At 48.4% G+C, this 24,304-nt stretch overlaps 1 protein-coding gene across 3 annotated transcripts in view; it reads left to right on the top strand.

Moving 5' to 3' along the window:
• Znf618 (zinc finger protein 618) overlaps window positions 1–24,304 on the top strand; it is a 172,654-nt gene that overhangs the window by 82,714 nt on the left and 65,636 nt on the right. For all 3 annotated transcript variants that reach the window (XM_040757353.1, XM_040757352.1, XM_040757351.1), the window contains exon 2: window positions 9,835–9,878. In XM_040757353.1, the coding sequence (XP_040613287.1) occupies window positions 9,835–9,878 (44 nt within the window). The remainder of the gene's footprint in view (window positions 1–9,834; window positions 9,879–24,304) is intronic.

The raw sequence follows: 24,304 nt of genomic DNA, 5'->3' as shown, positions 1-24,304 counted from the left end.
TGACTGGAGCAAGGTCACAGAGCCTAATTGTCCTGGCAGAATTTGAATTCAAGTCTGCCTACCTGGTTTCACACGTAGGTGTTAGAGGGTTTGAGAACCTTCCAGTCTGGCACTCCACTGGGCAAATGGGCAAGCTGTGGGGTCAGGAGCATTCATCCCAGCAGGCCATATAGACTCTTGCTCTTCCCTGGCAAGGCTGTCTGGGCAGTTTACAGGGTGCTCAAGCCTGAGTCTGTTCTTGAAGCATTGTAGGGTGGCCTCTACCGTACCCATCTCACTTAAAGACAGTCCTGTCCCGCCATTCTTGGTCATCTCATTCAGACTTCAAAGCCCTTCCTGTACTTATAATAGATTTTTTTCTCTCTTCAGGAAACAACAAGAAAAAAAATAGTTTTCTCTTTTTGTGTGCGCCCCTCCCCCACTCCCTGCAAATCTGAAGTGAATATTTATCACGTATTTAATGAGTAATCTAAGTCTTGGCATGATGAGAGTGTGCCAGAACGTGGTTTATGGCTGATCTGGTTTTAACTGGCTCCAGGCGGTTTTCCCTGGAGTTTTCTGTAAAATCATAAACCTGGAGAGAGAATTTTTGTGGAATTCGGTCACATGACTCATTCTTCTGTAAACTGAGAGGTTAACCATGTGACTGCAAAGAGATTTTTTTCTCTTTTTTTCGTTTAAGAAAACAAGCAGCTGCATTGATGCACCCAGAGGAGTGTGGCCCCTCCACATGACAGAGAAAGTCACTCTCCAAGGTCACCTTGCAACCTGGCAGTCAGGCTGCCATTGGCCCACGTCCTGTGAGCTTTTCCCAACTGGTCTCTGTATGCAGCCCACTGGGAGGCTTTGCCTGGCCGTCAGAAGTGTCCCCACCTTGGCGAGTGGCAGAGGACGTGCCTGCATTGCCACGCTGTCTTTCCTAGAGCTCTTCCTGCTGCTAACTGTGCTGCCATCGCTATGATGGGAGACCCCGCTTGGAGCATGTGGCTGATGACGATATTTCATCCTCACCACAGCAGGAAGAAATGGACGCAATACCTCCCTTCTTCATTTACAGAGAAAAGAGTTGGGCCATCCTGAAGTCCCAACTTGTCTAGATAGTTGTAAGGATTTTGTGATTTCTTAGTCCAGACCTGAGCTTGCCCTGCCTGGGCTTCTACTTCTACCTCTACCTACTTTCAACATCTCTGGTCTGAGCTACTTTGAAGACAGGATTCTAACTGTGTCTGCTCTCCTGAAAGCCCTCATTTTGGATGAAAGATGAACAAGTGTCCCCTGTGCTACCTCGGTCTGCCCTTTGAAAATATAAAATGAGTTTAACACATTTAAAACCATAGCACCTCACTGGGCCTGACCCAGGAGAACTCGCTTTCTGAAGCAACATCTAGAAGCTCTGTGATCCACCCAGTGTGGGGAACTAGAGCCGCCACAGCACCATTTGGATTCATGAGCAGACTTGGGGCTCCGGGCGTGTTGGTGACAACTGGTCCCCAGAGTGGGGACCAGGACTGTGCAGTCTCAAGGTCCCTATCTGGCAGTGCAGGGGCACTGCTGCCACTTCTAAGGTCCCACCAGAGGGACCTTGTATCTTATCTCCTCGTTTTTGTGCAGGTCTGTGCAAGCAGGTGATCCCACCCTCGGCATACCCTGGAAGAGTGGCAGGGACTTCGTAACAGCACAGAACTCTATTTTGAGAAGTAGCAACAAAATCTCGCTACTGTCTGCTCAGCACCTGTGTGTCTGTGGTATTTGGGCATTTTCTTCATGCCATCTTAGTTGATTGATCCGTGTCCATAGGACAGCCTGAGCTCTGGCTGAGGGGACTAGTCGGGAGTGCTTGGTGAGAGCCTGTACACACTGGTAGATGGGTGCCCCACCCAGAGGTGGAGGCTGCAACACGGACAATATGGTGTCCTTGCCTCTGCGCTGCACCTTGTGTGGCGTTGGTCCCTTCTTTTCGCCTTATGCAAGCTCCATTCAAACCTACATCTTTTACTCCCCCCACCCGCCCTAATGGCCTCGCTCCCTTTCCCTCCCTCAGGGAAGCCCTGTGGACCCTACGGTCTTGTTAGAGCCTGGCATTAGAGATGTGCTTGGAACCCTGCCTTTCTCTTTTGAGCACACTGATGATAACTGTAGCCAGTGGTGGTAACGGGAAGTCATTATTCACCATGGCTCTCTTCTCAACTGTTCTTGTTGAGGGGTCCCCAGTAAATGTTCCGGTGCCCAGCCCATCGTAGGTAGTAATACACAGAAATGTCTGTGTGAGTGAGCAAAGACCGTGTGTGATTTCAGTCGCCCAAGGCCTTGCTTCAACACCTATGTGTTTACTGGAAACAACATTCATCTGAGTTCTAGTTCTTTCTTCTCCAAATCCCCCGTCTCTCCCTACTCACCACTTCGGCTTGGAATCAAGGGGGCAGTCGGTGGCTTTGAGAACCATGTTCAGTTGGGAAAGAAGATACACATGTGAAATCCAAGTACCATATAAATAAAACAAATCACTGAGTGTGGTATGAGAAAAGAGGTTTAACTGGGGAGATCATGATACACTCCATTTGGGGGAACAGAACCCCCTTTATAACATGCAGAGTCTTGGCTCTGCGCTGGCATAGCCAGCCTGCTTTCATGAACACTGGAGGAATAAAAGTAAGGGCTCGCTGAGCCTCAGTGGGGCTGGAGGTGAGGTAGGAGGACTCCATCCCCTTTGTTCAGAGCCACATTTTGTTCCGAGGTTTGGCCATGAAGGTCCCAGTGCACATGGACACAGAGTGAGAACTCTCTGAACCCAGCCAACTGCTCATGGCCATGTGACACTGAAACTTTTCTTTGGTCCCCATGGCTGCTGGTTAATTGCTATGAGAAGGGTGTGGTTAATGGTGGTGTTTCCTCCTAAGGGTCTTCAGCACAGTCCACGTGGTACAACCCTCTATCCTCCCATGTACCATGGGTTTTTGACATCGCATACCAGAAAACAATGCATTTTGTCCCCTTGGTCTTCTGGTTCCATGTCTTTTAAACTTTTCCTTGCAATTTTCTCTCTCCCCACCCACATCCATTTCTTGAGTGAGTCCTGTCCTGCTTCCTCTACCTACTCGGCTGCCACACGCCAGTCACTATCACTTATTGTGGCCCAGCCATAGACTGGCCAGCTTCCTGCTCAGGATCTGTTTCCCACACAGCAGCCACTGCTGTCTCTTTGAAATGGAAGGAAGTCAGATGGTGTTGCTTTGCCAAAACCTTTTTGTGGCTCCCCAGGGGAGAAATAAATAAATAAATAAATAAATAAATAAATAAATAAATAAAACAAAATTTAAAAACCAAGACTCTTTAGTTGCCTCTCAGGGCCCCTGTGAACTGACTTTTCGCTACTTCTCCTTGTCTCTCTCACGTACCCTGTCCATCAGTACCCTTTTTGGTCACTAGCCACACCTCTGGCCTGTGGCACTCTCCCTGGCCCTGCTACCTCATGGCTGAACCCTCGCCTCCTCTAGAGTTCTCCCCGTGGTGCCTGTCCTGACCACTTTCAGTTCTGCTCACACACAGCTCGGCCCTGAGCCCAGCATCCCTGACATCTCCACGGTTGCCCGCCCTGCATAGAACCCTTTAAGAGTGACACATATTTTCCTGATAACACCTAGCATCTGCCACTTGACTGCAGTGCTGTGAGGGTCACGATGGCTTGTGGAAGGAATAATGAATCTTGTTGGACTTTCTTGAACAACCAGCCCCCAAATAGTGACCTGGAGACTTACTATTAATTATGAAAACTTGGCTTTTAGGCTTGTTCCCAACTAACTCTTACAACTTAAATTAGTCTGTTTCTATTAATCTGTTATGCCAATGACTTTTTACTTCTCCGTTCTGCCGGCATCTCCCATGCACCTAGATTCTTCTCCAGTTCCTCTTTCTCCCTGGAACTCCCCGCCTATTCTCTCCTGCCTCACTATTGGCCATTCAGCTCTTTATTAAACCAATCAGAAGGCACCTTTCATACAGTGTGATCAAATATCCTGCAGTGGGAAGGCACTCTGTGGGTGATGAACAGGTGACTTCTTATTTGAGTCCTTGCTCATTGTGGAAGGAATCTAGAGGCTGTGCTGGCTGTTGGAAAGGAAAGGAATATGTTAACATGGCTCCAGCTCCTTGACTGTCCTCCATAAATAGTAAGGAACATTGGATTGTCCCCTGGGCAGGTCCTGGGGCTCTGACAGCTGCTTCTTGCTGGTAGGGCTTCACCCTTCCTACAGGGCTGAGTGTACCAGTTGACATAAAAACAGAATTTTATTTTAATTTAAATTTTGAACTAACATACATACTAAATGTGGACATAGACACATATGTATTTTATGGACACCTAAGAATGTGACCTTCATGTGAGTTGGTATGATGGAGCATGCAGAAAGCTTTTCTTTGCATGTTTCCAGTTCCTGGGGATATAACAAAGAGCAAACTGTACTGACCACTGGAGTCAGGATTGCTCAGAACTCAGCATAGCATTTGACACATAGTAGGTTTCTATGAAATACTTAGAGTGAGTAAGGAGTGGACCATCATTGAAACTCAGTTGATGAAGATTGGGGAGGTAGCTCAGCTGGTGCAGTGATTGCAGCACGGGCGTGAGGACCTAAGTTTGGACCCCAGCACCCCCATGAGAACTGAGGAAAGAACAGTATGCCCTTGTAATCCCGGCACCGAGGAGGTGAAGACAGGAGGATCATGGGACTTGCTGTCTAGCCAGTGTAGCTGAGTCTGTGAGAGACCTTGTCCCAATAAATAAGGTAGAAAGTAATTGAAGCAAATACTTCATGCTGACCTCTTGTCTCCATATGTGTGAGTGTGTGTGTGTGTGTGTGTGTGTGTGTTTATGTGTGTTGCATTCCCAGTGTGGTTTGTTTACCAGGACAACCTTGAAATGGAGTTTTCTGAGCAGTGATCCCTATTAACAAATCAACAGTATTTGCTGGGTGTTTTTCCTGAGCTGGGTGCTGCAGATATGGCCATGTGTGGGATGTGGTCTTTGCCTGCGAGTCTGGGTACATCAGGCACTCCAAGAAGGGTGGTCATTGTCCGGTGGAGTTGGTAGAAGATTCTGATGGTGCTGGGAGAGTAATGCACAGGGATAGATTAAATCTTGTTGGGGAAGGGGAGCCAGTCCAGAAAGGAAGTGATCTTCAAGTTGCCCCGGGGGATGGCAAAGCTGAGAACCTAATTATACCACTATGGAAATGTACCACGCAGGGGCCTGTCCTGGCGCCATCTTGCACATGCCCACTCCAAGGTGGTGGCCCTTCCACCTTCTCGGAGGCGGGGAGTCACATTCGTGGTACCACGTCAGCCTGTCTCTGCTCTGTTATCACAGAAAGTCATTTCATTCCTGGAGATCAGGCAGCCAGGACCCAAGGAGCTGTTTTTCCTCCATTGTGCAAGCATGACAAATCATTAATTTTTGATTGATTTGCTTAGAATTATGGGCGCCCCAGCATTCTTTCCGCCACTGAACAGCTGTATAACAAATGAATATATCACAGTGCACAAAAGATTGGAGATCTAAGAGAAGCAATTACATTGGCCACTCTCCCCCTCCCCCACCCCTTCCCAGCCAGGGAAAGGAGGAAATTTTTACCAGAATTCCTCAAGTGGCTTTCCAAAAAAAAAATGCACACAAAAAAAACCCTTTTCATAACTGAATTAAATCTTTATCTCTTTATCTTTTACAGCTGATTTCCAAACACACACCAGTTCTCCATGTGCTGGTTTTGTCCATTCAGGAAGAATCTTTAAGAATGAAATCTCAGCTTGTGAATTAAAGCCAAATTGAAAAAAAAGGAGGGGAAGAGAGAGAGGGGGGAATGCTCATATTTTACCCCTCCTTTTGCTTTTTAAAATTTTTGTTTGCTGTGCCTTTAAGATTTTGGAACTGTACCCGTGCACTAAATGTGACCTCCATAACTTTTAAATTAAGAATTTATGCTGGCTTGAAATTTATGAAATATTTCAGCATGAAAGAAAGCCTTTTTCCCCCAGGAAAATTGAGCAATAAATCACAGCGCTGTGGATTTACTGCCCTAGAGCCAGCGAGAGATAGGATTTTTTTTTTGCTTCATTCTGAAAAAAAAATGTAATCATATAAGACAGCTTAGCTGCTGTCCTCCCACTCTCTAGAATTTTTAATTTCAGCTGTTTCTGCTTGGATTTATTTCCAATATTCCTGCTCGGCTTTTCAATTTCCTCAGTTATTAAATTTTAATTCAGTGCATTAGCATTTAAATTAAAAAAGGGTTTATTTTATCGAAATCGTTGGCCAGCCCCCATCCCCGTAGCACACGAATTGCCTGTTTCTGCCATTTGCACAAAATGTGAAATGCAGCTAATGTCTTACAACTTACATTTGCACAAATTTAGAAATAAAATTTCTGGGTTTGGAATAATATTTTCTTTCCAAGAAAACCCTTAATAAGAGAATGGAAAAGAACAACTTAACGTGCTTTTGGGAGGAAAGAAGAGGGAGGAAGGAAACCAAAAATAGCCTTGCCCAGGTGCTGGAGAGAATCTGGGAATAAGAAATGGGTGGAGCTGTTCGAGAAGCTGGGGAACCAGATAGGGGCTGGAGGGCTACCATCTCTACTCCCAGCTGGCAAGAATGAGGAGGAGGGTTCCCCATGGTTCCACCCCCTCCATATCTCATTGGCCCTAAAGGTTGGGTCCACTCAACATAGAATGGCAGAGATGACAGAGAGGGGTGGGATCTGACTTATCCCTCTGTGCCCACCCCCACTTTGACCCGTGGAGAGCTTCAGGTCTAGAAGAAGAGTTGGCCTGAAGTTCAGAGTAAGGACCCAGACAGAACCAGGGCTAGAAGCTCCCTCCTTTTGGAGCACTTGTCTCTTAGTAGACGATGGCATATGACCACAGCAGTCACGTTATCTGAGCTGTTACAGCTTGGGTGCTCCCTAGGCTTGATGCTAAACAGTAATTGGTGTCAGCTGGGCCATTGAAGCCAGTGAGATGCCATCTTGAGCAAAGCATTCTGGAAGTCCAGCCTGACTCCGCAGCTTGTTCAGACCCTTTTGCTTTGCTGAGCCTTGATTTCCTAGACCCCGTAAGTGTTAGCTTCTGTAACCACTTCTGGGGCTGTTAGTAGTTATTACTGCCAAATCCATACTAAATATTTTAACCCATGTGACCCTATTTTTCTCACACCTGCCATAAAAAGCTGTGCTTTCCATGTGCTGTTGTGATAGTGACATCCCTGCTATATTCATTGCCCAGTCATCCTCCGTTCTGTCCCAGAATCTGCACATGAGAATGAAGATTCCCCAGTCTAGATAGTCCTTCCTTTAGCAGCTCTGGTACCTGGCGCCACCCCCACGTTCTCCACAAAAGGACTTGTTTCAACAATAGTTTGAATAGTTGGGAACATTCTGTCTTTGCCATTCATTTGTATAGAACAAGTAGGAGTGACCTCAGCTATGTGAAGCCAAGAGTCAGTGACAGAAAAACAGGTGAAGACTGTCAGGTGTGCTGCCCAGCAGAGCATCTGTCCCCCTTCTGTTGCAGATTTACTGTGCTGTGCCAACCCGACACAAAATCGTGGCGGAAAAGGCTGGAGAGGTGGCTCAGCATTTAAGAGCACTTGCTGCTCCTGTAGAGGACCAGGGTTTGGTTCTCAGCACCCACATAGGGCAACTCACAACCACCTACAACTCCAGCTCCAGGGGCTCCTACACCTTCTGTCTGCCACGGACACCTGTATACATGCAGTACACACACACACACACACACACACACACACACACACACACAGAAATAATAATCTTTTAAAAGTTGTGATGGAAGAGACAACATTAAAAGTATATATGAAATGTTCTAAACCCACACCCAGAGTTCAGTCTGAAAGGCAAGAGATTATTTGGGATCATACAATTGCTTAAATCTCTTAGGGCCAAAGGTCTCTTGCTTTGTGGAACCTGCCTGAGCACAAAGGCAGCCTTGCATCAAGTTTGAGGAGTGCAGGGTGTGGGGAGCAGCTGTAGTTGATCCCGTTGCTCTGCTTCTGTGAAATGCCAGACCTTTCCTACCCGCTTCTTCTGACATCACAGGTTGTCATTCTTTCCAAGCCATTGGTGCTCAGGGCACCTTTCCTGCCTTCACCTTTTCCACTGTCCCTGTGTGGCGACTGGGAGCTCCACGATGTTACTTTGCTGTTCCCAAACACTGGCAGAGGACAAACACTAGGGTCGAGAAAGGTGACTTTTGGAGTGACTTTGGTCTGGACTCATAGCTGTGAGACTTTGTATAAAGTCCTTAAGCCTCTGCGTGGGACCCACAGTGAGCACTACAGGGAGGAGGCATCCATGCCCTACACTGACACTCACTGAGAAGTGGGTGAGGAGAGCCGTAGGACACTCACAGGAACCAAGCAGGTGCTAGATCTGAGGCAGGAGGGAGGGATGGGGACTATGGAGAAGCAGAAATGTCACCGCTGGACTGACTGTAACTACTGGGTTACCTGGTGTCTGCTGGACTGACTGTAACTACTGGGTCACCTGGTGTCCGCTGGACTGACTGTAACTACTGGGTCACCTGGTGTTTGGGTTTGGTTTGTTTTTAAGAGAAACTGAAAACATGGCCTTTTGAGGATGCATTATTTATTTACTTATTTATTTGTTTGTTTGTTTATTATATCAATAGTCTGTTCGAATCAAACCTACCTAGCCTCATGGTTTCACCAGTTTTTAGCTCCTTGTAAGCACACATCAAAATGTAGCTGCTGTTTTTATTTTAGGTCCTCAGCCCTTCATCCACAGTTCTGAAGTTTAGAAAGCTTGCACACAAAAAGATCATGTCCTTTGGGCAGTAGAACTTGACTTGCCTGGTGACGGGGTCGGGAACAGGGGAGTTTGGTGTGTGGTTATCACTCGGGAATCCATGCATGGTGGCTGTGTGGGTTTCCTCACTGAAATCTACCAGGGTAGCCGCACACCCTGCTAGGAGCGTTGGAAAACGTGGGGTATGCAGTGTGAGCTCTCTCAGCCTGTCTGGATTCTGGGTAACGGGCACGTGCTCTTGAGCTTTGGACATGTTCTAGAATGACTATGCCTGCAGGCGTTTGGAGACAGCCAAGAAGGACATTGCCTTCAGCCAGTGGTGGCAATGTTCATGTTCACATCCCTGTGGCCTCCTTTGGTTTCTGTACCAAAGTCCTCCTGAGCCCTTGACCAAGAGTCATGACCCCAGGCCGCTGCCAGTTGGTCCTCGTAAGACGAGAAGCAACTCCCAGAGTCATGGTCTCTCCATCTGAACCAGACTTTTCTGATTTGTGGAACTTTCATTTGGTCAGCTTTATCTCCCCATCCCCCTCACCCCCAAATAAAAAGATTAAGAGCTGGCCCTCTCTTGCTTTCCTCATAGGGTTGGGGGACAGAATATTTTAACATAATGGGATTTTTCCCCTCCGGTTGGTAGGAATAAATCTGCAGCCACTGTTTTATTGGAAATCCCAGCTGAAAATAAAAGCAGAGCAATTCAATCTCAGATTTAACTAGTTACTTACTTCTCACCAGTCCCCAGGGTGTGCAGTTACTGGCTCTGTGTTGGCAGTGGGTGCTCTCCTTGATTTAAAGGGCCAAGCAGATGGGGGTGGGCAGGTGTCCCCACTCCCTCCTGCTACTGAGGACAAGTTCTCTTGCCTGGAGGGATGGAATGGCAGTTTGTGGCCCGGCTACCCCTCTGAAGGCGAGCGTTCTGTGGGCACCGCACAGGGTAGTAGTGGTTGCCAGCATCTGTGTCTTCTGCCTTGGCTGATGGAGGTGTTCTGGGTTTCTTTTGCAGGCTGACGGAGCCAGTGCGGCTGGAAGGAAAAGCACGGTTAGCAGGTACATCCCTCACCACAACATACCCCTTCCTGTCCCTGGTCTTGGCCACTGGAAGGAGGAGCAGTCACACATCCGCAAGGATATGACCTGGTGGGCAGTATTTCCCATGTGCCCTCCTTGGGCATCTGTGACAGTGACTCATTGGAGAACTTAGCCAGTGACTGCTAAAGTTAGGGTGAGCACAAGTGGGGAGTTCAGCAGATGAGTGGCAATTTTAGGGTGCCAGCCCAACTTAGTATGGCGCTCCTGGGCCCCCGTAGTTGGACCTGGGCTTTTTGTCTGAACCCATCACTCCAAAGCAAAGCAGTGGGCCATCCATGTGCTGGGCGAAGGGTCCATCCTCATCCTTGAAGTTGGCAGGAAATGGGAGAGGACAGTCAGAGGAGAGCGGGGTCGTCTTTCCAGAGTAGGGAGAAGGACATACAGACACATCCATAAGGCCTGGTGTTGCCCAGTTGGCGAGATTAACACCAGTGCTGCTGCTTGGCCTTGCGTAGAGCTCGAGTGACCACGTGGCCTTGGTTTGGGGGCCTTGGGAGCAGAAGGGAGTAAAGGACAGAGGAGAGAGATGGCTCCCTGCCCAGACAGTCAGGGTCACCTGCTAGCCTGGAGGGTCATGCTTTGAGTGCCTATTGGAAAAATCTGCCTTTGGGCCCCGAGTGTGGATGGCTTTTTGTGTCAGGACTTTAGAAGGCTCTTTCTGTGACCAAATTTACTGGGATGACACTGGAATAAACAAAGTCAAGTGGTTTTTTTGGTTTTGGTTTTGGTTTTTTTGCTTGCTATGGGACGTTTTTTAGGCTTAAATGTGGGTGTGCACTCTCTTGGGGTGGGGAGAAGGGTTGATAATGTCATGTTTTCTAAACCTAATGAACTTTTATTGGGATTCAGTCACGTGGTGCGTGTCCCTTGGAACACATCTTGGGAAGAATGGTCTTTGAGCTGAAGGGCCACACTCTCATCTTTGTTTCAGCAGCCTTTTGTACAGTGAACGGGGTGAGGTCCTGACCATCAGGAGGGTCAGGTACGGCTACACATTTTACAATACAAGATAAGGGTTAAGTGAGGATGATGCAGGAACAGAGTGTGTGGGCTGGAACGGAGGAGAGATTTTTTATAATTTATGTTCCTATGATAAAATGTCCTGACAGAACCAGCTTAGAGGAGAGCGTGTTTATTTTCCCTCACAAAGCAGGATGCGGTAGATGGTGGAGAGGCCAGTGTAGCAGTGTCCTGAAACGGCTTGTCAAGAGCAGGGGGGATGAAGGTGAGCGTTTGTGCTCATTTGTGTGTGCTCATCTTGGTTTCAAACTTTTATACAATTTGGGGCCCTAGCTTAGGGAATGTTGCCACCCACAGTGGGGTGGGTATTACCACACAGTCTCCCACAGGTATATACCCATGGGCTACTCCAATGTAGACAGTTCCTGGCTTAAGATTCTTCTCTGGTAAGTCTGGGTGTGTTTGCTAATACCTGAAGAGCTCAGGTTGGTTGGTCAGACCAGGTCTGTGAACATTGTTGGTAGCATTGGTGGTGAAGCTTACAGCCAGCCTTAGCCAGCATGGCTCTGGGTGCAGCGTTTCCTGGAACCTGGTGGTGGACTTTGTGTGTGAGTCTGGCCTCCAAGCAGTGGTTCCCTAGGTTCAGGACTAGAAGGGCCTGGGTAGTCACTGCTGTCATTGTACATGTGGGGACACTGAGGCCACTGCAAGGGACTTTCCTGCTCAGGGCCATCAGGAGAGCAAGGGCCTTTGCCAGGCCTGGAACTTGTCAGAGACAGTGCCCTCCCCTCCTGCACTCAAGCTGGGTGTGGTCAGCTGCTCCCACCTTCTTCTGGATCTGCCCTGCACCTGCTGAGGTAGAGCTCGTGCTGCGTGCTGTGTGTGTGTGTGTGCTGTGTATGCTGTGTGTGCTGTGTATGCTGTGTGTATGCTGTGTATGCTGTGTGTACTGTGTGTGTGCTGTGTGTATGTGTGTGTGTGCTGTGTATGCTGTGTGTGTGTGCTGTGTGTGTTGTGTGATTGTGTGTGTGTGTGCTGTGTGTGTGTGCTGTGTGATTGTATGTGTGTGTGCGCGCTGTGTGTGCTGTGTATGCTGTGTGTATGTGTGTGTGCTGTGTGTGTGTGCGTGCTGTGTGTGTGTTGTGTAATTGTGTGTGTGCGTGCTGTGTGTGCTGTGTATGCTGTTTGCGTGCTGTGTGTATGTGCTGTGTGTGTGCACTGTTTGCGTGCTGTGTGTATGTGCTGTGTGTGTGCACTGTGTGTGTGCTATGTGTGTGTGTGTGCTGTGTGTGTGCTGTGTGTGTGCTGTGTATGCTGTGTGTGCTGTGTGTGTGCTGTGTGTATGTGTGTGCTGTGTATGTGTGTGCTGTGTGTATATGCTGTGTATGCTGTGTGTGCTGTGTATGCTGTGTGTGCTGTGTATGCTGTGCGCGCGCTGTGTGTGTGCTGTGTGCGCGCGCTGTGTGTGTGTGCTGTGTGTGTGTGCTGTGTGTGCGTGCTGTGTGATTGTGTGTGTGCGTGCTGTGTGTGTGCTTTGTGATTGTATGTGTGTGTGTGTGCTGTGTGTGTGCTGTGTATGCTGTGTGTGTGCTGTGTGTGTGTGTTGTGTGTGTGTTGTGTGTGTGTGTGCTATGTGTGTGTGCTGTGTGTGTGTGCTTAGAGGGATCAAATAGTAAACCATCCAGTCACCTAGTGTGGCTTCTGTGTGCCAGGCACTGTTCAAAGTGTTGTGTCCATAGCCACGCACAGAAGTGAAGCCCCACCCACCCTGTCGCTCAACCAGGGAGGAGGCACTTGTGTTTATCATCTAATACATTAACCTCTTCTGCTCCAGAGCATGCATCTGGGGCATGCTAGCCAGAGCACATAGATGAAGTGATTTCCCTTAGTGCTGGTAGCCAGAGCACATAGATGCGACTTCCCTTAGTGTTGGTAGTAGTGGCTGTGCCTTGACAAGAATCTTGTGACCATAATCACGAGTGTGGAGATGGATTATTGATTCCTGATGAGGAAGGGTAGAAGGGTCATATGTGATGTCTTTTCCTGACCAGCCTGGGCTCTCCACCACGTATATTTAGGGACTAAACCCCCTGTGAGGGACAGGCTTGTATTCTGGGTTGTTGGTGAGGAAGCTGAGGTAGAGGGATGGATGTGCCTCAGGGTGCTCAGTTGGAAAGGTGCAGGAGGCCCGGCTGCCTGCCAGGCCTGACCTCTCTGATGGCTTTGCCCACTCTGCTCTCCTGTTTCTCCAGGTAAAGGGACTCAGTTAGGAGTTCAGTAGCCAGCTAGGGGTCGGAGAGGAGTAGAGAAGCTACTATTGAGTAGTAGCTGAGCCTGGTGCTATAGACTTGTAACCCTGGCTATTTGGAAGGTTGAGAGACAGAGGGATTATGAGTTCAAAGACTACCTGGGTTTCAGAATGAGTTTAAGACTGGCCTGAATAACTTAGGGGGACACTATTTCAAAATTTTAAAAAGGCCATAGAAAAGGAAAAGGAGAGGGTTCCTGGGTAAGTATTATGATTCTGGGATTGGAATTAACAGTAGCCTCTAGAGCAGTGGTTCCCAACCTTCCTGCTGCTACGACCTTATTAAAAGGTCCTCGTGCTGTGGTGACCTCTAACCATAAAATTATTTTCATTGCACTTCATAACTGTAATCTGCTACTGTTAGGAATCACAGTGTAAATATCTGTGTTTTCTGATGGTCTTCCATGACCCCTGTGAAATGGTTGTTAGACTCCAAAGGGGTTGTGACCCACAAGTTGAGAACTGATGCTCTAAATGGCCACACAGTGTATCCCCAGGAGTCACTGACATGTTGTGGCATTAAGAGAACCTGAGATAAAGCCTCTAGAGAGTGAGACCCTGGACAGGTCAGGTATGGTGGACACTGGTACATTAGAGCTTACCACGCCAGTTTCAGATGGAAAAATGAAGGTTTCACATCCCCCCCCCAAGTGAAGACTAGAAAACCCTGAGCAGAAATGACCCTGAAGGATGACAGTGCCCTCTGTAGGCCCATGCTCCCTGTCTGTCATGGCACCCTGTTATTGTACCAAGTGCCCTGTTATCCCTGTGCCCCCTTTTTGGCCTAGTACACTCAGTTTTGTTATCTTTTCCTGAGGGCTTCTGGCTGACCCCCAAAACCAACAGCATGGTCTGCTAAGGAATTAGACTTAAATTGAGGGAGACAAGGAGAGACAGTGTTCCTGGTGTTAAGGAACAGACAAATGTAGTTTGCAGTACTTCCTCGTAACCCAGGCCGGGCTGCTGTTCCCAGCACAGTGATCCAGGGTTTGGGTGAAAGCTGCTGATGTGCAGGTTTCTGTGCATGTTCCTGCACAACAGCCAAACGTTACCTGTTCCCAGGGGTAGATGACCATAACTGGAAAGTTCTAGAGGCAATGCAGGCTTTGTGATTAAGCAGATACAGACATCCTCAGTCATACTGTCTTAGAGAACTGTGCCCATTTGGCCCGTGGAAAGATCCAAATGATGTAGTCAAACCCTCCAGACAGCCAGAGATAAGAGAGGGTCAGCCATATGGCAGGTGTGCACAGGACCCTGATGGTAGGAAGCCAGGTCTCTGTGCACAGGACCCCGATGGAAGGAAGCCAGGTCTCATTCATGCACTCACCCATTCTATAAGGTATTTCTAAGCTAGTGGTTCTTTGAGAGAAGTGCATTCGGGTCAGAGAGACTTGCAGGTGCCAGGACCTCGACACTTAACTGTGCTCAACATCAGGAGCCACTAGGGATTCTGAGCAGAGCTGATACTATGATTTGAAAAGGCTCATTGTGCCTTTAAGAGGACAGGAGTAGGGGCAGGGGGCAAGATGTTAGAAGAGATACTGCTGAGGGGTCAGACCCACAGGGCAGAAAAAGGTAGCCATAGAGGTAAGCACATGATAGATTGCTGTGTTTTCTGCTCCAGGGACACTGGCTGGGAGGAGCCTACATCTGGAAACGCACAGCCTCCTGCTTGGTCCTGGGACAGTCCCACACTGGCAGTCATATCTATATGCTGCCCCTCTCCCCGACCTTGGTATTCCCTGCTTGGTTGATTGGTTGGTTGTACATATTCTCTTGCCTTCCCTCTAGCCATGCTGAGGGCCCAGCAGCTCACACGGAGTCTGCCTGGGTTTAGATCCTGGTGTTTGCCACCGCCTGGTTGATACCCGACCTCCTGCGTTGGTGCATTTTGGTTTCTTCATCAGAATGGTGGAAGTTGTGTCAGTTCCACACACAGTGTGCTGGTAACATGGCTGTCTTTACGAAATGCCTAGCCATTGAAGGTGATCAGTAGACATCTATTTCGCTTGCCACCATGCTGGCAGGGTGTAGGGGACAGGGTGTGGATGGAGTTTGATTGTTGAGGGACCCTTGAGATCTGGTCACCATTTCGTGACATCACACTTGCCTTCCTGGCTCCTTAAAACACTTTCTAAAACGGTGCCCAGAACCTCCTTCATATCTAGTTGAAGGCACTCAAGGTTACCCATCCAGTGAAATGGCTTTGGGCTTAACTGAGTCTTACCCTCAAAGCCAAGGCCTTTCACCAGTTGACTGTGTCATCCTGACCTCATGTGTGAGCCTGCATTCTATTCTTTAGGGAGTAATTCTTGTTTAGCATCCTGGTTTTCAGCAGTAAAATAAAGATTGTCCTAGACAAACCCATTTCATTAGCACCGACTTTTCATAGTAACTGTCACCTTGTGCTAGCGAGTGGTATGGTGTAGATGGAAGAGATTCGTTGAGAATTGCTTTGCTCAGTCAGACAGCATCTTCCTTTGGCTTCAGACTTTTGCTCTCAGTGACAGAAATGGCTCTTCTCTCTCTGCCAGACTCTAGGCCAATGAAGGGCGACTGTAAGGTCTATGCCCTTGCTCCGCCGGACTTGTTGCTTTTGTGGTAGGCAGGGTTCACTCTTTGCTTAATCGGTTACTGTTAAACCTAGACTGTAAGTAAAGCAGATTCTGGAAAGTTCATATGCAACCCTTGCTGCCTGATGGAGACAGCAGAGAAATGCACAAACTCGCTCACATGAATTGGGTTCTACAGGTCGTCTTCACCAAAGGGCATTTGAGTTTGGGACGACCTTGCACAGAGAACTGAGCAGGGTGTCCTGGGACTTTTGCTTGGCTCTCTTCTCTGCATCCTGCTGTGTGTGCTCCATGGGCTGAGGGGGCTCTTCCTGAGAACCTGGCTCTGCTGATGGGGAGGAAGCGCCCTTGCTCAGCTGCTTCTTGCTCCCACAGCATTCGAGGCACAGTGGTAAAGACCCCCCCCCCCACTCCACAGCTGCCTCCTGGTTCCTTCCTGTCTGTTTCTCATCTTTGCTGCTGGCTGGAGAGCAGCCATGCCCACCACTTCTTTTGTTTTCATTGGGGCTGCAAATTCCCCTGTTCCCTTCATGTAGAAAGCATCTGACCGATGGACTGAAAGGCTGCCCGTCCTTTTTCATGGTCCAAGAAAATGTCACGTTTTGTCCTCTTTGTAGGGACTAGAGAAAATAACTACTTGTTGGGTCCCTGATACGGACAGATGTCTGTGTGGGATGAGGAAGGTCCAGGACTACCACCCACCCCAAGGATACTAAGTTCTATGATGCGCAGGCCCCTCTGAAAATGTGCTACCTCTGCCTATAATCTCTGCACATCTTTCCATCTGCTTTGAATTGCCTCTGGGTTGTTCATTCTAGTACCGTATAATTGCCCTGTAATGGGTTGCTAGACTGCATGCACAGCTTAGGGAGTTATGACAAGGATACAACTCTGTCTGTGCCCAATACACACACACACACCAACAATTTAGCACTTGGAATGTGGATACGTGGAGTCTAAGGAGACCGAGAGTTAGCTGTGTGTGGTAGCATACAGGGTGCCTGGTGCACGTCTGTCCTTTAATCTTCTGAGCTGTTTTGGTGTCCGTATTAGTGTTGCTGATAACACATAAAGAGAGGGGGCGGTAAGCAGGCTAGAGAATCCAGTGTTAGCTTGCTGTGAACCAAGTTCTCATCCTCGGGGCCCTTGTGAGGGTAGCCGCACAGTAGAGTGTGCGGGTCTGAGGGCTGTGTACTTGAGCTGGGTGCTCTCTGGAGAGATGGCTGGGTACAGCAGACATTGTGTGTGGCCCACTAGTCTGAAAGTCTGGCTGGGGGTTGAGGGGGAAACACATCAGGGGGGGCACTATAGAGCATCTGCTAGCAGGGGACCAAGAGGAGAGCAGCCATCCTGTGAGGAACTTCTGTCAATCTTAGGAAGAAGTTGGAGAGGGGCAAGAAAGGAAAGGAATGAAAATTATTAAGCATAGGCTTGTTGGGAAATGAGGTCAGTGGGCAGAAAGACGCCCATGGAGCTACCTGACCTCTGGGATCTGTATATATGAGCCTATGTACCCTGAATGGGCAGAAAGACACCCATGGAGCTGCCTGCCCTCTGGGATCCGTCACCATGAGCCTATGTATCCTGAAGCAAGGCTGTGTATGACCTTGGGCACAGACATCTGTATGGCTTCTATTCCCCATCTGTCTATTCAGAGGTTGTTGTGTAGATCTAGTGGCTGGGGCTGCAGTGTCATTCTGTGTGAGAGCAAGGAGCACGACACATTTGGGACAGTTCAGAATTACTGTACTCCCCGGCCCATTGGCAAAGGAAACCCATGTGTTTAAAATGCCACTAACGCTGCTAATCCCTTGTAATGGCCAGGTCTGGACCAGCCTCCCGTTTGCCCCAGTGCCTATGAAGTAAGCGCCGAGCTTTAAGCAGAACAACCCAGTAGCTGAATCTTGGCATGTGCGACTTGATGGGGTTGCCTGAGACTATTTCCTTTTCCTGCTTTAGTTTTTCAATTAACCAGGGAATTTTCTCTTAATATTTAAATCTTAACGTTGTCTTTCTGAGTGGCAATATTAGTCAGTGTTGTGGCTGACTGACACTGTGCATTGAAGAAAATTAAGTGCCTAAGAATTATCTCAAAGTAATGATGTATTTATGCATTGTAGGTTATTTTGAGTTTCTAGAATGTTAAGAGTTGTTTAATAGGTTAATAGCTCCAATCTATTAATTTAATCTTTTCTTTCTGACTATTTATTAAAATATATCAGCGATACATGACAGGAATGGAAGCATAGACAATTTGGAGGGTTATTGAGGGGCAGATAATGGAGCAGGGATTGGAAACTTGGGCAGAATAATAAATACAGACCCCAGGATAGTCCCCTGTCTCTCCAACTTGAGGTCTCACTCCAGAGTGCTTGGCCCCTCCCAAGTCCCTCAGTCAGAAGTCTGTCATTTGGCTGTATGTCCTAAGGACACATTGTACCAAGCAACTACCTGAGCAGCATCAGGGAGAATTATAAGTTGACAGTGGGCACCAAGCCTTGGTAGTTTTCTCTCAGCAGGAGATATTTCCTCCTGTCTTCACTGTCTCAGTTCTGCGTAGATGCTAGCTCCACACCTGTTTATTCAGTCAACATCTGTTTTACTATTCTCTCTTTTCCTGAGAAGGGAAAACTAAACCTGTCCAAGTAGTTTAAAAGTCTCAGCGTTGGAGTTAGGCAGACCCTGGTAGAATCTTCTTTCTGTCATTAGGGAACCCAGAGGCTCTGCAAACTCACGTTGTTATTCCCGTCCCTACCTTCTCACCTGTAATATTAAAGGAACTGCATACCTTGTAAGGTACCATACAGAAATAGTAGGAGCAGCTGTCCAGCACCAGGTGTCACACCTGGACACCACACCATAGAGATCTACATCACCATGACCACTCCCCACACCATGTACACCATAGAGATCACCATCACCATGACCACTCCCCACACCGTGTACACCGTAGAGATCTACATCACCATGACCACTCCCCACACCGTGTACACCATAGAGATCTACATCACCATCACCATGACCACTCCCCACACCATGTACACCATAGAGATCTACATCACCATCACCATGACCACTCCCCACACCGTGTACACCTTAGAGATCTACATCATCCCCACACCGTGTACACCGTAGAGATCACTATCAACATCACCATGACCACTCCCCACACCGTGTACACCACAGAGATCTACATCACCATGACCATGACCACTCCCCACACCGTGTACACCATAGAGATCACCATCACCATCACCATGACCACTCCCCACACCGTGTACACCACAGAGATCTACATCACCATGACCACTCCCCACACCGTGTACACTGTAGAGATCACTATCAACATCACCATGACCACTCCCCACACCGTCATCACAGCATCACCACCATCCTCACCTCTGCTGTGTGCACTGATGTGCTGGTGTCTAGCCATCTTCTGTTTGTATTGTTCTCTCAGCAGACCTTGCAAGCTCCCCACCAGGCCCAGGCACAGAAGACAAGCGCATCCAGTGGACCTGTGGCCTCTGGATGTCTTTCAGAGTTGCATGGGAAGCATAGGTGCAGGTGAGGGCTTGAAGCAGGGTGCATCAGATCAGAGTAAGCCTATAGATTCCAGGGCCGAATCCTCACCCAGGAGTGTTTTCCATGATGTCTTAGAGTTTCTCTTGCTATGAAGAGACACCATGACCATGACAACTCTTATAAGGAAAACATTTAATTAAGGGGGGATTTGCTTAGCGTTTCAGAGGTTCAGTCCATTATCATGGTGGGGAGTATGGTGGTGTGCAGGCAGACATGGTACTGGAGAGGTAGCTGAGTGTTCGACATCCTACAGGCAACAGGAAGTCAACTGAGACACTGGGTGGTATCCTGAGCATAAGAAACTCAAAGCCCACCCCCACAGTGAAACATTTCCTTCAGCAAGGCCACACCTACTCCAACAAAGCCACATCTCCTAATAGTGTCACTCCCTTTGGGGCCATTTTCTTTCAAACCACTACACATGGTAACCCTACACTCTGTCAGTAAGTCTATTACAGGTATCCATGTGCCACATTTTAGACCCTCGGGAGAACAATTCTTCACCTGGAAGAATGAAGATAAGCTGATAGTAAAAGAACACGGTTCATTCATTCACAAAATTGGCCTCCTTGGACCATCTCCTGCCCACAACACAAAGAGGGAGGCGTGTAAGAGACATCCTTCCATGTAGTTCTGAACATTCCAGAAACAAGGCACCATCAGTGGTGACAGGAATTAGTTGTCCATAGAAAGGGCTTGCCCTTGTCCGAGGCTATGGGCTGCCATTGGCCTCCCTTGTGACCAGGCTGTGCCACCTCTCTTCTGAGGACAGTGAACCAACGAAACAAGTCCTGTCTTCTTGTAGCTCACGTTCTAGATGGAGAGACAGATGATGAAGTTGACAAAGAGACTATAGACAGTGTTGGCTGGGAAAATACTCAGGAGAAAAAAATGGGTTCTGAGACCAGACGTGCTACAACCTGGATTGTAAGTGTCAGCATCACTCCATGTAGCTGTCAAACATGATCTCAGAGCAGCAGTGGAGAGGAGAGAAGCTGGCAGTTACAACAAGACGGGGTGAGGGATGTGTGTGGCTCCAGGTGAGGGGTGGCTGAACCCCCTAAGGAGAATGTCAGGATACACTTTCCAGGTGGGATTTGTTGGTGGGTGTGTTGGTTGGGGTGAGGCGAAGAGGAGTAGGGCTGAATCTGGTGTGGAGGCACAGAGGGCTGTACCACTGCTCCTTGGGTGTGCTAGCATACGAAGGTGAGGCAGTGAGGACTCCACAAAACATGCAAGAGTGGCCAGAAGGTGGGAGGCCCTCAGGAGAGTTCAGTGCAGAGTGTGGGGAAGCGTTGAGTGGGGGAGCAGGCACTATCAGCGGCCAAAGATAGACATGGGGTGGGCACTGGGAGGGGACAGTTGTATTTAACACCCTAGAGGTCATGGGGCCTCAGAAAAGAGCTCTGGGGTTGCAGTGGAGACCCACAGCTTTATAGAATGAAGAAGTATTGCCAAGACAGGGTCTGTGATAACCCACAGGAAGCATTCTGACGCATGTCATCAGCAGTAGGGCAAACCTGAGGTCAGCCTCTGCCGCAGGATCAAATGGCCAAAGGCATGCGCTGTGTGCTTCAGTTTGTTTCAGATGCCTGCATCTGTATGATCTGGAGTTAAACGTAGCCTGAGTCATAGGGAAGTTTTATTGTGGAGGAAGTAAGCAAGGCACAATTTGCATGCTGCAAGAAGAGGGTTTCCCCTCCTCACCATTAACGCTGTTTTAAATGAATGGGCATCAGGGTAAATGGCACCTTTGGAAGAAATAGGCTGAATCTGGGGGTGCAGGTGAACACACCCATCTTATAGAGGGAGGCACACACCTGAGCATGCGGGGTTCACCTCTGTGTGGGCTTTGTGCATCTCAGGAAGAGCAACTTGAAAGCCTGACATGGAATCATTGCGCTGATGGTCCCAGGCATTCGGGAGGCTGAGGCTCAAGGATTAGTTGAGCTCAGAAGTGTGGGACTGGCTTAGGCAGCACAGTGAGACCCCATTTCAAAAGGCAAAAGGGATTGCAACATCAGTCTGAGGGAGTCAGCAGTAGCAGGGTTCAAGTCCAGGGAGTTGATGCCTCTGTTTTCTGGGACTGCAGAACATCATCATATGGTAGTGGTTTTGGTGGGGTGGTGTAGAAATTGTGTCTAAGAGCAGCATTGTCAGGCTCAGGCACCTGGGGTCACTTGGAACTTGTCCTCCAACATTCTTAGAAATTGCATGCCTTTGGACTTGGAACTTCGGATCTTCTTGATGATGTTATCTTAGGCCGTAGGGTTTATGATAACTGGACAACAGCAGAAGCCAGAATTGTTTTTACACTAAGTTGGTTATCGTGAAAAGTTCTATGGCCTTGGCATGTCCTCCTTTCACGGTGTGCACTGGGTTGTTGCCCTCTTCTGTGCTTTGGGTTCCCCGTCTGGCAGCAGGACTTGGAACTCAGGACTTGGAGTGGGTGTCTATGTGTTCTTGAACAGCCAGGTAAGACTCAGAGGAAGGAGATTGTTTCTGGGGCTTCACTCAGAGTCTTTGGGCTCAGGAGACTGGCCATATGGCCTGGGACAATAAGCCAGGAACATGATGAGCGAGCTCTGGGGCGAGAGGAGGGCTGGATTCATAGACTTCACTGTTTGGAGCCATTGCTTCAGAATTGCTTCTGTACAGTGTTTGTTCCCTGTGGCCTATCAGCAAAGTACAGTAGTCCCCCAGCCCGCTCTGCTGCTCAGTTTCGCTTTCTGTGGCTTCAGAACTATATCCAAAAAAATGCTAAACAAAACGATCAGAAATGCGTAGCTTGTAAGTTTGTCAGTTCTCAGTGGTGTTGTGAAATCCCATGCAGCCCTGGTGTGCTCAGGGTGCCAGCCAGTGTGCCACCCACCCCTTCTCTCCAGTGTCATCTTGGTTCTCATCTCAGCTGTCCCAGCTTGCGGCTAAGTATCCCTGATGCCACTCAGTAGTGTTCCCAAAGTCATGATGCAGAGGAGAGCGGACCACAAGCACAGTGGAAGGATGGTGTGTCTTTGGAGCTGTGTGACAGCGCTATGGGGCACATAGAAAAAAATGTCAACACAGCCTTCGCTTCAGTAATACACAGTAGGGAATCTTGAATATGTCCCTTATAGAGAAGAAGGGCCTGTTGCACCCCAGACTGGGTGGCTTAGAGTAACAGAGGTCTTTTCCTTCAAAATCTTGAGCCACAAGTCAGAAATCAGTGGGCCAGCAGGTTTACACTCACTCAAGAGGCCTTTAGGGGGGAAATGTTTCCTCTTACTTTTTACAGCTGTCGTTGGTCCTTGACTTATGGCCACATCTACCTGGGTGTCAAATAGCTTCCTCCAATTCTCTGGAACCTCTTGTGTCTCAAATATCTGTGCTCTCAGCAACACTTGCAGCTGCTTATAGGACGGGTTCAATTCCAACATCCTTACAGCTGCAAACATCTGCTTTTTTCACATAAGCTCACATTTGGGGCTGCTGAGATAGGTCAGTGGATAAAGTGCCTGCCACACAGCACGAGGACCAGGGTTCAGATCTCAGCAACTCACACAAAGACCAGATGGGCGTGGTGGCATGCTTGGAATCCCAGCACCACTGGAGAGGTAGAAACGGAATCCTCAGAGTCAGCTGGCGAGCCAGACACCTAATGGATCCATGAGCTCTGGTGTAGGGGAGACCCTGACGGTAAAGGGTAGAGTGGGCAAGGAAGAGCCAGTGTCAGCTTCATGCTAGCACCCCTCCCCCTACACACATGTAAGCCCACACATGAGCGTGCGTACACACGCATACACATGCAGAAAAAGCATGATCACAGATTCTGGGGTTAGGATTTAGACATACCTTTTGGGGAAGCACCAGTCACCCCACTACAAGGAAGAAACTCAAATATCTGTATGTCAGGCAACAAAACAAAGTTGTATCTATTGAAAATGGAGGGAATGGGGTTTTAGAGTCAAACTCAAGGCCACCCTTAGTGTCCCAGCCTCCTGGGTGCCTGTGAGCCTTTGCAACAGAACACCTAAGCCCTCGAGGAACACACTTGGAGGACCATTACCTAAGAGATGGCAGGAGCTTTCAGCACCTCCTTGGGCAGGGGACCATTTGGTCTGGCCTCTCTCCAGGCAGTTCACGCTCGCGGGAACCAGTGACCAGGGAAAGCAGGTACTTACTGAGAAATACCCGTTTAGTGCCCATCTTTGGATTCTATGTTGAAGTGTGACTCGGGTTAAATATAAAATTCACAGCATATCTTGAGCAACTATTTTGTAGTTATCTATATATAAATCTATTTTACAGCGACACAAATAGAATAGATTATGGAGTGTCAGCATGTAGATAGATTCTGAGTGCTTTTCCACTAATATACCTAATGATTCGTGCTGAGAATATTCAAGGGCTCCACTGTACATTTAAATGGATATAATTAAAATAATGAGCTCTATTTTAAAAAATGATATATGAAAAAAAATTTTAAAGAAGTTGGAAGGAGCTGCACCACTAATTCAAAGTGATCTAAGTACTTGTGTGATGCTGTTGTTATTAGGACACCTAATTAAATGCGGAGCAGCTGAGGAAAAGAGAGGTTTGGGCTTGTAAATCTCAGTGCAGGAGTCGGGGAAGAGATGGAAGCTGCCTGTGTCCTTAGCACCACGAGCGTTTGCAGAAGGGGAGCCGGTGGCTCTGTGCTGTGCCATTGTGCACACCTGTGGTGAGAGAGTGGCTCACTTGATCCCCATCCATAGACTGAGTCAGGGTCAGGCTGCTCACACAGCAGCAGCTGGATTTCCAGAGCAAGCTCTGACTTATCTAGACTGTAGCGGGGTGGCGTGTGTGTGTGTGTGTGTGTGTGTGTGTGTGTGTGTGTGTGTGTGTGTGTGTGTGTGCTGTAGGGAAGTGGGAGTGGGAACCAAGAGTCTACCTGCCCTTGGGAGGAATTCATTCCCTCTTCCTCCCTCCAGAACCCT

Source organism: Mesocricetus auratus, unplaced genomic scaffold (assembly GCF_017639785.1).
Source record: "Mesocricetus auratus isolate SY011 unplaced genomic scaffold, BCM_Maur_2.0 Super-Scaffold_100014, whole genome shotgun sequence".
Taxonomy (NCBI): Eukaryota; Metazoa; Chordata; class Mammalia; order Rodentia; family Cricetidae; genus Mesocricetus; species Mesocricetus auratus.
The sequence above is the reverse complement of the archived record's forward strand: the minus strand, read 5'-3'. Positions and strand labels throughout refer to the sequence as shown.